At 50.8% G+C, this 17,340-nt stretch overlaps 5 protein-coding genes across 5 annotated transcripts; 3 read left to right on the forward strand and 2 right to left on the reverse strand.

The window, feature by feature from the left end:
- Positions 1-712: 712 nt before the first annotated feature.
- ATEG_10155 (uncharacterized protein) lies at positions 713-2,131 on the reverse strand (the record flags this gene model as incomplete). The annotated part of the gene is made up of 3 exons (XM_001209457.1): positions 713-1,329; positions 1,388-1,929; positions 1,989-2,131. The coding sequence occupies 3 exons, from the start codon at positions 2,129-2,131 to the stop codon at positions 713-715; spliced, it is 1,302 nt and encodes a 433-aa protein (XP_001209457.1).
- Positions 2,132-3,637: 1,506 nt separating this feature from the next.
- On the forward strand, positions 3,638-4,300 carry ATEG_10156 (uncharacterized protein; the record flags this gene model as incomplete). Its single annotated transcript, XM_001209458.1, has 1 exon — positions 3,638-4,300. The coding sequence occupies one exon, from the start codon at positions 3,638-3,640 to the stop codon at positions 4,298-4,300; it is 663 nt and encodes a 220-aa protein (XP_001209458.1).
- A 3,391-nt stretch (positions 4,301-7,691) lies between these two features.
- ATEG_10157 (uncharacterized protein) lies at positions 7,692-8,507 on the forward strand (the record flags this gene model as incomplete). Its single annotated transcript, XM_001209459.1, has 2 exons — positions 7,692-8,072; positions 8,181-8,507. The coding sequence occupies 2 exons, from the start codon at positions 7,692-7,694 to the stop codon at positions 8,505-8,507; spliced, it is 708 nt and encodes a 235-aa protein (XP_001209459.1).
- Positions 8,508-10,299: 1,792 nt separating this feature from the next.
- Positions 10,300-14,168, reverse strand: ATEG_10158 (putative class V chitinase; the record flags this gene model as incomplete). The annotated part of the gene is made up of 2 exons (XM_001209460.1): positions 10,300-12,038; positions 12,095-14,168. 2 exons carry the CDS (start codon positions 14,166-14,168, stop codon positions 10,300-10,302), a joined length of 3,813 nt encoding a protein of 1,270 aa, XP_001209460.1.
- A 737-nt stretch (positions 14,169-14,905) lies between these two features.
- Positions 14,906-16,774, forward strand: ATEG_10159 (uncharacterized protein; the record flags this gene model as incomplete). Its single annotated transcript, XM_001209461.1, has 1 exon — positions 14,906-16,774. The coding sequence occupies one exon, from the start codon at positions 14,906-14,908 to the stop codon at positions 16,772-16,774; it is 1,869 nt and encodes a 622-aa protein (XP_001209461.1).
- Positions 16,775-17,340: the final 566 nt, after the last annotated feature.

Consider the following 17,340-nt stretch of genomic DNA (forward strand, 5'->3'; position numbering starts at 1 on the left):
AGACGAGGACTCCAAGTCGCAGGTATTGTCAATATGATTCAGTCAGGACAGGTCGTTTCCCCGACAGCAATAGCGTCGGTGATGTTGGGGAGGCGGAGACGCGTGGTCATCCCGAGACGCGTCGCGACCACGCATTGTCCCGATTGGGTAATATTAAGGGCTTAGGGCTCGGGGTCAGGGTTTCACCGTCACGTCTATTCTCAGTCCTTATTCAGACCATGGACGCTTTAATCTTCGTCTTGTACAAATACTATCAGACTACAGACCAAGAACAAGAACTTTTCAGCCAGTGCCTGCCGGTTTCATTGTCTATGATCATCTCTCAGCCATACCAAGATCCAGATCCAGCCTCACGTCCAGTCCTCCGCATATGAACAGAATTAGAAGTAAAGTACATGAATAGCGCGGACGCAATATGCAGCTGAGCCACGCACAAGGTAGGGGGGAGAAAAAAAACAAAAATTAAAGAGCAATATTCTTACTATGCACGCTCAATAATGCAAGACATGTACAACCAGGAACGGTAGATGCCCAACCAAATGGTGCACCCGCTGCCCTAGAGGAGATTCGTTGCTTTCGTGAACCATACACCGCCATAACCCATGACCTTCAAGAGACGCCAAAGAAGCCAGAACGACCGTAGAGAAAGAGACCACACCGTCGACACGTCCCCGGCAGATCCACTGGAGTCTGTCTGACATGGGACAGTGGTTTACTGGGCCGGCGCTGCAGCAGGCGCCCCATTAGGAGCACCACCTGCACCACCGCGGCCACGACCACCGCGACCACGACCTCTGAACTCACCACGTCCGCGGCCACGACCACGGCCCCGGCCCCGTCCGCGGAAGCTATTCTGTCTCTGGTGACGCACGGCCTCGAATTCGCCATTGGCCTTGGGGACAGTCGCGTTCTCTTCGGTAGTCTGAGTAACTCCGGTAGTATCAGTCACCGCAGCCTCGGCAATGGTGGTGCCGGCCGCGGGGGTCGCCTGGAGGCCGTTCTCAGTCTCGGCGGGGTTGCGAGGCACCTCTACCCAGCCATCAGCATTGGTAGACGAGGCGAGCGAATCGGCACCAGCGGTTTGTTCCCAGTTCGCCTCCGCAACGGCATTGGCGGCGTCGGAAACGAGGGTCTGAGCCGGAGGCGCATGCTCGGTCTGAGCTGGAGTAGCGTCACCCTCAGTAGCAGGAGTCTGGGTCTGGATTTCGTTCTGGATTTCGGTAGCCGCAGCGTTGGCCACGGTAGGATCGGTGGCGGGCTCGGGTTCGGCGTTGGTAGTGGGTTCCTCAGCAGGGGCGTACTGCTTGGAAGCCTCCTTCACATTGCCATCTAAATGATGTTAGGGACCACCTCGACTTGTTAAAAGAATTTCCGTATGGCAACTTACAGGTGATGTCCAGGGTCTCGCCATCCACACTGACAATCTTCTCGTCCGCACCCTCAATCAACTTCACCATCGAGTCGACCGCGTCGTAGGTGCCTCCGTACACCTGGTAAAGGACACCCTCGAACGCGCGAGTTTCGCGGGCAGTCTCATCACCGGAGCGTCTCATGGCAGCCGCAGCGCACAAGAACTTGGTCAGGCTAAGCAGCTGCTTTCTGAAATCATCCTTACTCGCCGCACCAGCCTCCGCCGCCACCTTCTCCTTCAGAGAGTTCAGCTCCTCTTGGTGCGCCTTCTCCAGTTCAGCCTTCTGGGAGGCCAGACGCTGTTCATACTGGGCGGCAAATTGCTTGAAGTGTGAGATTTGGTCTTCGAGCTGGGCGATGGTGGCTTGGAGGGAGGGTTTCTTCAGGGCCTGGGCCTTCTGATCGGTATTGATCTTCTTTTCGGCGACAAGCTCGTCCAGCGATTTACCCTTGTTCTCGGCGATGATGGCGTCGACTTTGGCGGTCGCATTCAGCTTCTTGACAGCGTTGCGCAGGCTCCTATAACCGAATCTCTGTTAGCTTTGCGCAACGCCAAGTCAGACGTCATCAGAACATACCGCTGGAGATCTTTGAAGTACGGACTGTCAATGCTGTCCACGCCGTTGGTGACGGCCGTAATGTCCGAGCCGGGGCCATTAGTCTGCTTCAGCTTCTCCGAGGAGACATCGGACGGGGTGTGGTTGGGTTTGACCGGAGCCATAGCGCTGATGTGTGTGTGGACGTGTCGGAGTGTGATGTGTAATTGAGATGGCGTGAAAACCGTAGGGGATAAGAACCGAGAAAGATTGGGAGGGATCGACAGGTAGTATCGTTAATCGACACGAGATTAAGGAAAAGTAGAGTGGATGAAAAGGAAGAAGGGCAGAGGAGAGGAAGAGAGGAAAAGCTGTGGTTTGGTGGTCGAGGACCAAGAGATGCGGGTGGAACTCTTCCGAACCTCTTTCAGCCCGCTCGCCTTGTCGCGTGCAGCCTTCTCGTCCACTCGACGCGCAGCGCCGACGCATGGCCCTTGCGGGGAACCTACAAATTGTCTACGAGTCCAATCTGGCATCAATCAATCCCGTTGGGTATCATTATACACATCGAAAACGCCTTCTTTGTGGCTCAGCTAGGAAGAGTCCAGTCATCGCACGCAAACAACCCAATATGCACAGTTCCCAGTTCTCCCAGCGCCCATTAATGTCAAACACCCATATACCAACCAGTGCGACCGCCAGACAACTCCATTATGCTCCGTAATGAGGAAATCAGGGAATGCTTAGGAAAGTACTCGTCCGATCAGCCTTTGAACTTCCGCAGCGTCCGCTACAGCAAACCAGACTGTTAGAATCATCATTACAAGGAAAGACCTCGATCGACCACATACCTCGGTCACTTTGCGGACTGCATTCTGTGAGATATTCTTTTCGCCGGCCTTTCGCGATCGAATGGACGCCTCTCGCATCAGTCTACCAGAAGTCAGCCTCAGCCCGTCTGACGCTTGCGCCCGTCGAAAAAGGATATCTTTGCCGTCGCGCAGACAATTGACGAAAGAAGTCACTCACTCTTGCATGAATAGCATATAATCCAAGAAGATCTGTGAAGCGGTTGAGCATTGCGTCAGTTCAGCGTCTCGCATCACCCACACTTAAGGAGGAAGTACCAGAATATCGGCATTCTTGCTGACGTTGCGATTTGAGTGCGCCTTGACGATGCGCTTGACCGTGGCTCGTGGGTAGAGTTTCTGTGTTGCCGCCATGATCTCGTAGATTGGGAGAAGTCGAGAAGATGGTGGTAAAGGATCGTCATAACAATCAACAATGAAGATGCTATTAGGTAAGGTGCTACTCTCCGATGAAATAGGAAGGTCTGCCAAGCCACTAAATCAGTCCAGCGCTATGACCGAGGCATTTGACATGGACATGCTAATGAACGTATCTCGAGGTTTTGGAGACGCCGCGCTCCGAATTTGCAAAGGCTTCAATAATTAGATGCTGCTGAGCCAGCTCATGTTTGATGGAAATGTGAGGATAAAGACAATAGTGCCCGAATACTACGCGCTGTTGCGTTCTGGCGGGCGGAGTAGCGCTTCCCCTCGAGGTAAAGCTTCCTGCAGATAAAAGGAAGAACGCCCAGCCCACTAGGTTTCTTTCTTTCCTCCACATCCGGTACGCTGATTCCTACACTTTCATCCTCACTGCTATTTTTGACTCTCGCATCATCCATCATGTTCGCGGAACTTAGCCAGGCTGATCGGGACTGGCAAGACCAGAACCGAGCATCTCGCCGCAGGCTAGCCAATCTTCGAGAAGAGACATGGGGCTGGGTCGTCTATCGTACCACGTACAAATCTGATGCAATGTTCCAGAGGGCAATCGACATTATTAGCTCTTGGATTAAGTGGGCAGTTTACCGTGATCTCTACAATACGCCCGGTGTACCAAACCCGGATCCTACATCAAACAATCAACTGTGGGCACGTCACAGTCTGACTATTATAGAGGATTCGACAGTCCTTGATGGGGTATCGCTTGATGTGGTGCGTTCGCATTTCGAGTCGTGGGTGGAACAAAGAAATAAACGGGATCGATGGAATAAATACCGTGTCTGCATGGCGATTGATGAGGAGATTCTCGAGCTCCTGGTACATAATGTTCTGCTCGCCGATCCTCAGTCGAAGATGTCTGGGGAGAACAAGGCTAAAGACATGAAAGAGTGGCATGTGAAGGTTGTTGAGGCATTTCCAGATTACGAGGAGGGCGCTGAGGGCTATGAAGGATGGATGAATTGCTCGGTTTATGCGCTGGTCTATCTTTGGGATATGATGGATGACGCAACGTATATGGGTCACTGGTACTGTCGATTGGAGGATGGAGTCTTTTGTGGATGAAATATTTGGAAGTGTTTCAAGGTCTTTGGTGATTTCGACGGGAGGGCGTCCAGCTCCAATATGTAGGAAATGGAGACTTGAGCGCTTGAAGATGATATGTCGCCTCTACTAAATCTTCATCTTCTACATCTATATTTGACGAAGTCACTCCTTCTCGCCGGATAAAGTCAGGACATTAAACCATGACAAGTTCTCGGTACTATACCACGATCAGGCTGCTAGCTCGAAGACCGAGGTAGACAACTGTCTCTGCGTTTGTATCCACCGGAGCATAGATATACAAATTACTTATCCCCTAAGCAGAAGTAATTTGTGGAATAAGTCATTCCCACTTGCGAAGGCATCCTGTTAACCAGGAGCTGCTTCAGGCGACTAGGTCGTTAATATGACTTCTTCTCTGACACTAAATCTACAAATTCACGAGGCTTGGAGCTTCTTGACTTGGGGCATCCTTCAGATAGCATCGCAAAGCATACGGCAGCCCTGGTCTACGTCTTTGGGGTAGATTATATAGTACGGGTACCACAAACATGGACATCGCGTATTTTGAGGAAGGCAAGTTAAATTGGTAGAGAAAAGCATGACTCCTTGGGTATTGATGATCTGGCTCTATTGTATTTTGTTCAGTTATCTAAGGAATCTATACAGCCCCCCGTGCTACGGTGTCTTCTATATCTAACTTGTATAGCTATGTTGCTTGGCATTATCTTTACGAAGGCAGTTCCATTATGGCCTTATCAGGCGAGTAAGAGGCAGCAATACGTTATGCTAAAACAGCATAGTTAAGTCAGCCGAGACCAAACAGAAGCAGAAGTATTATAAAGATAATTAAAACAAGGTATTATTAGCTATGTATATATCGGATGTTGTATCTCGCACTTATTTACAATATAGAAATTATCTGGGCCCCTAAGGACTATCCCATTAATAAGTATAGATCAATTTCAGAAAAGATTACTACTTTACTCTCTATTGTTAAGGGCTGGCGAATGGGGCTATGTCCCCGTCGTGCTAGAAGTGGTCTATAGCCATAGTTATATTATTAAGCTAACAATTAAAGTTTAGGGCAAAGATTAACCGATTACCAATAGCCGACAGCTACTAGATATTGGATGCTTTATCTCTGCGTGCAGTTTGTTTTAGATAGATTACATTATCATTCGGACAATTATAGTTAACCGTAAGAGACGTCCTTAGGATGTTTGCAAATAGCCTCTTCTTTACCTCTTCGATAGTGGCTTCTAAATTAATTAGTTTCTAATCTTGTGTGCTATGTTACACAGCCAGATAAACGCGATCCGCTTCTTTCAGCCGACATAAAGTAGATTACCCTAATACACCAGACTCGTCCTTTATAGCCTCATATAGGCTTCTAGAAATCTTTCCGGACATTAGGTCGGCCACCGCTGCTTCCAGAGAATGAAGCAAAGTTACCATTCCCGGCCGTGCGTAGAAAGCGTGCGTAGCAAGGGCATTAACCACATTGTTAGTAATACTAACATTCTTGCTGCAATTAATGTCAGCGCAGCGGGAAAACACGTCGTAGTGGCAGAATCTACATAGTAGACATCAAGTCGTCGCTACATGTCAGCGTGAAGCCCAGACCGACGATGCTAGCAATAGCCTACAACTATCGGCCTTATCTGAGGTAATTATATTTTAAATTACGATCGCTCTTAGAAGAATCCCCCAAGACACACGCATAAGCAATGCAGTTCATCACATATACCTTTTTTTACTCTACTGCTTGCCGGGGCCGTAGACAGTAGTATTCTGGAAATTGGCAGATCTCCTTATAATTTAGGAGCAGTAGTATCCGCGCTACGCGCTGGCCGACTGCATCTATAACTATATTAACTTTAAGCATAATAGTATAAGTTACAGCGGCTTCAACACTAATCCACTTTATAGACAGTCCTAATGTAGAGAGGCCCTAGAAGACGTTTTCTTGCTAGATATCTAATAACGATTCTAAAGCAGTACGCGGTGTATAATCTATCAGATATACGCTAAGTTTTAGAGCTTGCTTAATTTCAGCTTTTATGAGCTATTGACTGTTTTCTGGAGCCATGTAAGTCTTTCGCAAAAGGCCGATGGTAGGATCTGGGGTCAGGCGTAACTGAGTACTATGATTAATTCGCCCTTTCGAGCATCTACCCGGCGTTTAGACCCTTAAAGATGTGGTTAGTGACTTGAGCATTATTTTTTCTCTCCTTCTTCTTTTATCTAGTATAGGTGGCCGGGCTTTCTGCATATTAACACAAGGCTTAATTCTTGCTGGCAGAAGACTGCTTCGTGGAAAGGTATCTTCGCGAGAAAGTATCTGGTCTCCTCTTATTACAATACTCTCGTACATAGCAGTAAGGTTAATTATGGCTAGAGAAAGGCCGTGAGCTAATTATTATAAGAAGTAAAATAACAGAAAGTAATATAGTAAGGAGGCTCAGAGGGTTTAGGTTTTTATCTTTGACTGTGGCATAGCTGCTCGATGCTATCCTACCATTTCTACTTATAGCCTAAGATTAAATGGCATTAACCCGGCGGGCCCTTTAAAGCATATCGGCGAGCTAAGTAGGGTTCATAATTCGTACTTTTGTTAGGACCTCAATCAAACTCTATGTGAGCTAAAACTATTTAGCAGTTTATTCTTACCATCGAGGGCAAGCTTACCTTTGCTAGGTTGTCTTTTAATAAGCTCTCACATCCCACTTCGCTATAGCTAGGGGAGTTCTTGTTATGTAAATATAGGGCGACTTAGCGAGACCTCCAGACGTATCTGAAAGCTAATAATAATATCCGTTATATCTTGTGGAGCTAGTGTATGTTAATAGAAGAAATGATCAGGTAATAAGATAAGTCTGGCTTAGAATGCGGTAAACTGGGAACTGATGGGATCCGCGGTTTAGAGAATGTAATAATATCTTAGAAGAGCGCTGCGGATGGTCCACCCCTCTAAAATAGGGCTGGATGGCTATGATAATTGTTGTATACTAGATGGGGATGGTTAATCTTACGGTAAAAGGCGATTTATGTAAGCTATGTAACTACCTCTTAATTACCTAGGTAGTTAGTTTTCGGTCGCTATAAGAGGTTCTGGTACAGCCCTAGTTCGCGTAATTATATCATTAGCCATCGCGAGAGGGTCATTCGCGATCCAATTATAACGGGATATACTCAAGATTTCGTTATAGCCTAGAAACCGATAGCAGAGGTAAGTTGACTTTCCTCCTGGCTTGAGTACCTACGATGGTGTCGCTGGAAGGTCGTTGATCCGTCCAGCACACTTACGCCTCGCCGCCAAACGGCCAAATCCGACCTTCAACCTCCACCAAATCAGAGCCAGCTGTCGCCTTTCACTCAACTGGGCTCGACCTGTTCAAGAAAACCTACCATGTCCGAAGGAAATACACTGTTCCACCACGAATCCTGGCTGGAACCATGGTCCTCCCCGGACTTCCCTCGCAACGAATCCTGCATAGAGCGACAAAGACGGTTTAAAAACAAGCCGTGGTGGAAAAACATCACGGAGCAAAGTCAGATGCAAGAGCTTATCGTGCGATATGCGTTTGATGCGCGCTTTTGGCCATGGGGGTTTATGATCTATCGGACCACGTACTCCTCGAAAAAGGATTGGCCTGCTGCACTCGACAAGCTCAACCGATACTTTGATATATTTTCTCCCGATAATGTCGACGACGCAAGCCGGATAGTCAAAGAAGGACACCGCGATATTGTTATCGAGGATCCAGCTCTCGACGGTGTCTCACTAGAGGTAATCCGGCAGCGACATTTAGAATGGCTAAAGCTACGTGGCCTCGATCCATGCTGGGCTCACCCACGAACAAGCTATTGTCTGATAATAGACGAGAGATGCGTCCAGTCGATTCTAGCTAGTGGAGACCCAGAGCTACCTAGTACCATACGCCCTACAGGGTACGTGAACGTACTTGACATGAGCCATAATCCAGAGGACTCCGGGTACGATGAGGGGCCGTTTTATAACGGCTGCATGCGACTTGACTTGACTGGGCTATTCAATCTGGCCTATTACTGTGAAGCCAAGCCTCTTTGTGAGCTCTACAACTATGTTGACGATCCGGATCTGGTGCCTTATACGGATGGGTATGGTTGCTACAACGCACCTAAGAGCATTCTTGTACATCGGCGGATTCTTAAAGCGGGAGGCTATGAACTTGAACCATGGTAGATAATACTTTTCTTTACTTCTTTTGCATGTTTGGCGTGAGCTTTATGTTTAGCCGTGGAAGATAGAGAATGTACATAGGATCTCATATCACGACGAAGTACCCAAGTCTAATAAATCACTGACTCGTAAGAAAATATTGTTTCTCCGGGCGATAGCATGGACCAAATGTAATACTTCAACTTTCCCCAACGTAGAGTTACTGGTATTGATCTACAATGGGGTTGGAGCGTAGAAGCTATCGAAGGTGACTCCTCTTCACTAGCCCGTTAGGCATATAGTATCTACCCTAATGGTTACAAATATTAGGGTCTAAGGAGGGTTTCCTTGGGTTCTTTTAATTAATTACTAATTAGTATGATTTCCTTAAACAGCTAGGACTAAGTGCTTTGGGAAAAACGTAGATGTGGCCATGATATAACCAGTAATACTTACAGAAAATATGCTAGGTACCGCATTCGCTACGACTCTCCGCCAACATGAGGGAGCGTAATTGCGCGGTCAGCAAGCTGCCTATTATAACTGTCTGTAGCAGTGATCTCCTAGGGCGCTTAACAATTGGCATTTTGTGGTTATTTGAAGAAGGAAAATCTCCTATCGACACTAGGAGGGACGAGAATTGATACTGGCCGAAGGTAACTAGGTTGTCCGATTCCCGGAACGAAGTCGACGGCCTATTCCAGTATCAGAACTCGAGTCCTGATCGTTGCACACCTCTACATGGGTGATGTTCCTAGTGAATGCCTAGGATTGTATACAGCTGCGGGATTTTGATAGATGCCGACTCCGAACAGAAGGGAGTTTGCGCTGTGGTAAGGAACCTTTCGCTTTAGGGAGGACCACGATGTCTAATCCTTGGCCTTCATTCAAGATAATCTGTTCTTAGAGCGCTCAGTACGACGCTGACGAGTCTACGACTAGGCTTTGGCATCGACGATACAACCTATTAACATCGGAAAAGCGCCGAAGTATCGAGTATCAAACTATGGTCGGTTTCTTTAAAAATACACGAGCACATGCGGACAGACTAGGTAGTTCAGTTGCACTATCGTAATTTTGACTAGAGTAGCTAGGGCCGTGATTGAGTTACCTATTGCCTTGGAAGACAACCCAACCAAGCTGGTACATAAAATCTAATGTTGAAGGGGCCAGGGATCCGCTGCAGACCCGGACAGCGATCCTCTTCAGAAACCCAATAGCCCGGAAATGCGTCTCACCCAGCTTACCTAGCTTAACCTACGGCTTAGCGCCTATCTATATCAGAGCTGGTAAGATATTAGATTTACAGATATAAATGCTGAGGACACTAAGCTTTCTTCGGCTTTTCTAGCTATGTTCTACCTAATAGCTATCAGCCTCAGCGTACCCTCAGCTTGTACTACTCGGTAAAAGGATTGTTGTTGGCTGACCCGTTTCCGCATCGACCCAACCCTCTTAACATCGTGGTGTTTCGTGGGCGGAATATCTTTAGAAACCTGATTGTTCGTCTCCTCTGAGCGATGGCTTCATAGCACACTATTCATCATCTAAGGCACTGCTAAGAGGATATGCGTAGTAACTAGTAAAATTGAACGACTTATATGAGTACGTGGGTATATTTGCGATCTCTCTCTAAAAAGAACAAAACGGATTTCTTGCGGCTCTTCAACCACAACTGACGAAGCTAAAACGATCCCGAGTCATATCTTCAGTCCGCATTGCAAAGCCAATAATTTAATTAGAAGAGCTTAAGGAAAAAGGAGAACCCCCAACCCAGCCCTAACTGTCTACCTATTTACGAAGCCCAGGGGTGCACCTACTTCCTCGCACACAAACTCTTTACAATCTTTTGCACCAAAGCATCCTGATCCCTAAATCGCTGTGGAAACTTGGCCAAATCGCTCGCCTTCAACAGACCCCTTGCCTTGGAAGCCTCACCCAGCGCCTCCCCCTTGGACAGCCTGCCCGTCCCGCCGCCAACGCCCGCAATCAAACCCAGGATCGCAAACGGGGCAGAGGTCGGATCCTCAATGATGTCCGCCACCGTTAGTGCCCCGTTGCCCGCTTCGCCGATGAGAAGCGCAATGCGAGCGACTGCTGCTGCGCTGCCGATGAGGGGGCCGAGGGCCTCGCCGACAAAGGGGATAACCATGAAGATGATGCTGAGGATCTTGAAGATGAGGGCCTTCTTTGCTTCTTCCTTGGCCTTTTCGCCAATGTCTTTGATGTCCTTCATGCTGCTGATGGCTTCGGCGAGCTGCAGGACGGGCATGGCGTAGGCGACTACTGCATCGGTGGCCGAGCCATCGTTTGGCCCGTCGTCGTAGAAGGACAGGCCCACGCTGAGGTACGACGAGAGCAGCGAGGTTCTCAGAGCCGTGACATTGCCCATGGACGCCTCGATGAGCTTCTTCGGATTGCCGACGTGGATATCGTCGTCGGATGCCTTCAGAGGGTAATTCAGCTTTTTGCGGTAGAGCTTCCGGCAGGGCACGTGGCCGGCGCCCGGTCGTACATCGCCCGGATCCGCACACCCGTAATCGGATGTCTCGTCGCCAAACGTCACCCACGACTCGTCGATGCCCGTCTCGGCCGCGAGCGCATCGAAGAAGCCCTGCTTGTCGACGAGATCGAAGCGAATGCTCCATCCCTCGCTCATGTCCCAGATGTGCGGCATGCCAAAGCAGGAGTCTTTCTTTTCGTCGTGGCCGGTATATGCCCAGTAGCAGTCAAAGTACTGGAGGCCTTTGCCGTCGCCGAGCTTCATGAAGTCGTCGATGCGCGGCTGGATCTGCTCCTTGGTCCACTTCTCGTACCAGCCGAACTTGTCGTCGTAGTCTTGCGAGTTGGTCTGGAACAGAGCCAAACTGTCGAGGAGCTGCGAGTAGAGAATGTCCATCGCAAAGAGGCTGACACAATCTGGGTCTAGAGAGTCGGCTTGATCAGCGAGACCGTCCAGGGTGCCCGGGTTCTTGTCGGGGGGGCAGGTGGGAGTGTCGTCGCCGGCTTCATCATCGGAACCGACGCCGTCGTCGTTGCTGTCGTCGCCGTTTTCATTGTTCGAGTAATCTTGGAGGTCTATGGCCCAGTCGGTCGAACCGCCAAAGTTGAGGCCCTTGATCCAGTTGATTCGGTTGGCCTTGAGACCGCCGTCCATGTAGGCCACCCAATCCACAGCTCCAGGGTTACCGTAGATGAGAATATTGGACTGCGAATCCGTGTCAATGTACGAGTTGACGATGGAGTGGTTGCCGTGGTCCTTGATGATGTCGTTGAGCTCGGCGTTGGCGATGTAGCCACCAGTTGCCGTACACGGCGCGGCATAGGCCATGGAGTGTGTCCTATCTCCAGCATAGGTGCAAAAGGGACCGGAGCAGGAGGCGTCATTCATACGGAAACTTCTGCCGTAACTGCTGACGCCAATGACTATCTGTCGGGCTTCCACGCCAGCTTTGGTGATCATGACCATGGCATCGTGCGTCTCGGTTATGTTGACGTGCGATCGAAGACAGTTTCCGGCTGGGCAGCCGGGAATGGCCGATTTGTTGTCGACATCTACATCCAGACTCGTTGTTAGCACACAGTTTTTATCTCAGGCTTGCGTTACTTACCCCATTGGCCGTGCAGGTCATACGTCATGTAGATAAAGTAATCCACATATTTTGCAATTTTCTGGACCGGATACTGCTTCAAGTACCAGTAAGAAGCCGGCAGCGCGATGGAAATGGATTTCCCGATAGGCAGCTTGCTCCGGAGCATCTGCAGGAAAGCAAGGTAATTTCTCCCTTCGTCCGCGCTTCCAGGCGTGATGTCCGGAATATCAGGGGCACCGGGATACTCCCAGTCAAAGTCGAGGCCATCCAGATCTTGGCGGCTCATGAAGCTCACCAGGTTATCGACGAAGGTGGAGCGATGCTCCGGCTTGGTGGCATCTCTGAAGCGCTGGAACGTGCCCGGGTCTGTGGAAAACGCCCATCCGCCAAAGGAGAGAATCTTTTGAAAGCCTCTCATCTTCACGAATTTGCGAAATTCGTCCTCGACGTTTGAGATGTCCACGTCGAAATCGGATGTGACCGTGGCAAACGCAAAGTGAATGTGCGAGTACTTGTTGGCCGGGACCTCGGTGACACTCATGCGCAGACACGCCCTCAGCTGGTCAAACGCCTCGAAATAGCCGACAGTCTTGACCTGATCGGGTGCCTTGCCGTTGTTGACAATCTTCATCCCGCAGTTGGAAATACAGCCGTTGGTGCCCGGCTTTGCGGTCCCCGGAGCGCCAGTGTCCGCGGGAGACTCGGTGCAGAAGTCGACCGTTGTTCCGCAAAATCCCCAGACATCGCAGCATGCATTAAGGGGACATGGATTGAGATCCGCGAGTGCGGTTTCGTCGGAAGGCTTCTGGGTCCCCGGGACCTGCGGACCGCAGGTGGCTCCCGGGATCGGCGCGGGCATAGGAGGCTTTCCCTCGCTGAGGCAGATGAGTTGGCCACTCTGCAGCCCCCCCGCACAGCCGGTCCAGCCCCAAGTGTTCTTGTTAAAGTCTTCAATATCTTGCTGGCTCAGGTAGTGCGCGTTTGCCAGGTCCCAGCATCCATCGTTGTCGTTGACTTTATACGTGTTGCAGGTGCCGTCGGGTTGGGGCTGAGGGCGAAAGTCTGGCAGTGTGCCTGCGGTGCAGCACACGTGCTGTTTGGGCTTCAAAGTCGAGCACAGGTTCGCTTGCGGGTTGTATTTGTTCAGGTCATCTCCAGAGATGCCGCAGCGGCTGGCCAGCGAGGGGCAACTGTCACCCCCAAGGACCTCCTCTGTCCTGCACCAGTCTCTTGGGAGAAGGGTTCGTGGACCTCCTCTGGCGGTCATGTTGGAGGAGATGGTAGTAGCATTGGTAGGAGCATTGAAACTCGTAGCCACGGTGGACACGAGCACGTCCATGCTGACGGCGGTAGCAGGAATGGTCCCGTCCAGGCAGAGACCATTGTTCCAGCCTTTGACGGCATCTTGGGCCGCTGCCAGATCAATGAAGCCAGCAGAAACCACTCCAACCGTCAGGGCCGCACTGGCAGGCTGGCAAATCTGCAGGGCAGAAGTTTGCTTTTCCGCAAAAGAATCGACCAAGTTCCGCGCCGCATGTTTGGTGATTTGTGCACCAGCATACAAGCCCACGACAGCAGACTCGTGCTTGGCAAACAAGATGGTGGTGCCGCACTCGGCGCTCCTGTCTACGAACAGGGCCAGTTGACGAGCCGCCTCGGCCACATGAGCAGACTGCGGAGCAGCGCCGGACGCCTTGCTAAGCGTCACCGGGCCAACTTGGGGAATGAAGGCTGTCTTGACCGCCTTGGCGCCGCAGCTTTCAGCGACAACGAGGTTGGGTTGGCTTTGCTGCTGAGGCACATCGGGGGAGGCGGCAGCCTCATACGTCTGGCCTGGGCTGGCCACGCAGGCGCGGATGGTGAGGATGGTGTTTGGATCGGCGACAGAGTTTTGGATATTAAAACCAAAGAGGACAGTCTGATCACAGCTCTCGAGATTGCGGAGATGGTGGATGTTGGTCCAGTTGGCCGGACTGGGACCGGCATCAGCACACAGACTGGGACAGTCGTCCGCATACTGGCCATTGTAGCTGTCTGTGACGGCTGAGACGAGGCCCAGCAGAGAGCCAAGGAGGACAAAAGAGAGCCTCATCCTGTTCTCGGAGCCAGTGCTGGCAAGGAATGAGGGAACATGTGAAGAAGAAATACTTGGAGGGATTGGTGGTCCATATAATGTACCATGTTGCTGGAGTCCTGACCCATTCTCTTTCGGGTTATCATCATAAGCTGACAGTCTCCTTTGTGTCCACTCCCCCTTGATAGATGCATGAGCTCAAGTCTGGGTTGTCCGGCGATTGCAAATCCTCGCGAATGCAAGGAAACCTTAGCGACCCTTTTTTTTTTTCCCCTTTTTGCCTCGGTTTCCCCAGACTATCCAGACTATCCAGACTATCCAGACTATCCGGGACTTTTGGCCCCCCAAATATATTATACAACTATATCAGGGGGCCAGTGTTGGCAAGAGCCAAGAGATCCCTCCATGTAACCCTTTGGCTGCTTATGTTGGTAAGCAACGGACTACCGATCATCTCCGAGACACAGCTCGAAAATTGCATCTCGGGTAATTTCTGTATCATGTCTTTACTTGCCGTGATTAATTCAGTTTTTTTTTGTTTTTTTATTCAATTTGCTTTTGGGGAGAAAAGGGGGATGGATCATGTTACCATGCTTGATTGTCGCTGCTGACTCGATTCCTTGTACCGAATAAGCATCGTGAAAAAACGTCGTCTCTATTACTGATGATATATCTTACTCTTTGTGATTTTCTTTTCTGATGTAGTCATTTCCTCACACTTCCCCCTCTCTTGAATCCCCATCTTGCTTGCTACAATGGGCTCCGCGCTCAATTCCCCCATCTACATAGACTATGGTGAATTCTTCATGAATAGCAGCAACATCCTTGCTGTCCCCTATGGAGATGTCACCGCTGCCTTCAAGGCGCCCGTCGCCGTCCATTCCACAGCCATAGATGGCTTCGACTGGACGCAGCCGTACCCGGGCTCCCACAGAGACGGCCACACGGCATACCTCGAGGTCGCCCAGGAAATGCCCTTGTCTGCGTCTATCGTGCAAAATGCAACCACTGTCCTGTCGTCCTTGACGTTTGGTATTCCCGACAGCATGAGCTCTGGCGGCCAACCAGTAGCTATGGACCCTTCGTGGTACATCTGTCGCCACGTCTTCATCTCCACCAAACCGGAGGCGAAGCAGGCCGTCGACGGTGGCAGCAGCAAGTGCGATTTCCTCTCCCAGGCATGCCAGGCAGATCTCAAGACCAGCTTGACTCAGGACTGGGGGAAAGCCGCCGACGGCACCATGTGTGCGGCGCTTGGTTTTGACCCCATACCAGCGAGCTGTCAGGGCTCGTTTGGCTTCGCCCGCCAGGACGTCATGGCTTTTGACGCCGCCTTCCTCGCAGATCCCGCCCTGGGCCCGGTGCAGACGAGCAAAGAGCAGCAACAGTACAGCTGGCGCATCGGCACCGGATACCACGACCCGGGCGATGCTCGTGCCTACGCCATGGCCGCCAACCGGACGTATCTCGTCGCTACTGTCTGGGGCTACAGCCAGAGTGCAAAGTCCAGTCAAGTCCCCGGGGTATCGTTTGCTTGTCTCTCGTCTGGCGCCAGCTACGTCCCGCCCCCTCCGGGCCCTCCATCGTCTACCGTCGCCTTTGGGGATGACTTCTCCAGCGGGTCCATGGCCCAGTGGAAGACTTACGATGGTTCGTTTGACGCATCCTCGGGTGCCTTGGTGGGAAGCCAATCCTCCGGTGGCAAGGCTCTTGTGAACACCAACTTTGGAGACTTCCTCTACGAGGCCGATGTCACGCTGCCATCGACCTCTGGCAACGCGGGCCTTGTCTTCCGCGCATCCAATCCGAGCATTGGCGCAGATGCCTACAACGGCTACTACGCGGGTATCTCTACCTCGGGTGTTTTCCTCGGCCGGGCGAGCAATAGCTGGACGCAGCTCGGTAGTTCGTCTGCCGACCTGGCAGCCAACAAGGTCCACCACGTCAAAGTGCAGGCCGTGAATAAGGCGCTCGACATTTTTGTCGATGACATGAGCAAGGCCAAGGTCAGTGTCACGGATGGCACGTGTTCCAGCGGCATGAACGGCGTGCGCGTCTACGACACGGTCGCCGCCTTTGACAACATTCGCATCACGCCGCTGGCGTTCAGCGATGACTTCTCGAGCGGCACCATGGGCAAGTGGACAACGATCGACGGCAATTACCAAGTCTCGTCCAATGCCGCCGTGCTGTCTGCCTCGCCCGGCGCCAGGGCCCTGGCCACCGCCGTCACCTTCAACGACTTGATCTACGAGGCCGACGTCTCCATCGACTCCACTGCCAATGGCAACGGCGGCCTCATCTTCCGCGTCTCCAACGCCAAGGCCGGCGGCCCGGATGACTACAATGGGTACTATGCTGGTATCGGCAACGGATACGTTGTGTTCGGCTTCGCGGACTACGGTTGGAATGAGCTCAAGAACGTTCAGGCTGCAGATATCAAGCCGGGACAGAAGCATCACTTGATGATTCGGACGAGTGGAGATTCCATTTCTGTCTACGTGAATGACTTGAATACGCCCAGGATGGTGGTCACGAATGGAAAATATAGTGCTGGGTTGAGTGGCCTGAGGGCTTACATGACGACCCTGTCTGTGAGCAATGTGCGGATTTACACGGCTTAGTTAGAGTATTTATGTTTGTATTTTCATGGTATTTTCAACTGAAATTTTATGATACGTGAGGTTTCATACTCTTCGGCTTTGCCAACCTTTCAGTTACACGGAATACCATAGTAGCATCGCTGGACCTATGCTATACTACGCTAGAGTATCTCCCTTCTCCATTTCACCAGATTAGGAAACAGACCCAATATATCACAGTCCCGCGTTCAGCGTAACAACTAGTATATCGAAATTGACCCGTTTATGAGAGGAACTAGGAATGTAACCCACCCCTACGACTAAGAAGACTAGTGCTTAGTAGAGAGATATCGGTTAGAAACAGAACTGAGAGGCATATATCTAGTATATACACGGGTAAATAGGGGCTACAGAGCTAATATCTTATGTAGTAGCCGAGGTATCGAGATAAGCCACTAGGTACTATATCCTTGCTACAATTCACATTGTTCGAGCCGCTACACAGCCGCAGCCCCCACGCCTGTGTTAGATGCAGGAGGGTCCACTGGTTGTGTTCGGAAATTGCAAAACCACCCGCTGGGCGCCTTGTTTTGACTACGTGAGTCTCG

This window comes from Aspergillus terreus, genomic scaffold (assembly GCF_000149615.1).
Source record: "Aspergillus terreus NIH2624 scaffold_16 genomic scaffold, whole genome shotgun sequence".
Classification (NCBI taxonomy): Eukaryota; Fungi; Ascomycota; class Eurotiomycetes; order Eurotiales; family Aspergillaceae; genus Aspergillus; species Aspergillus terreus.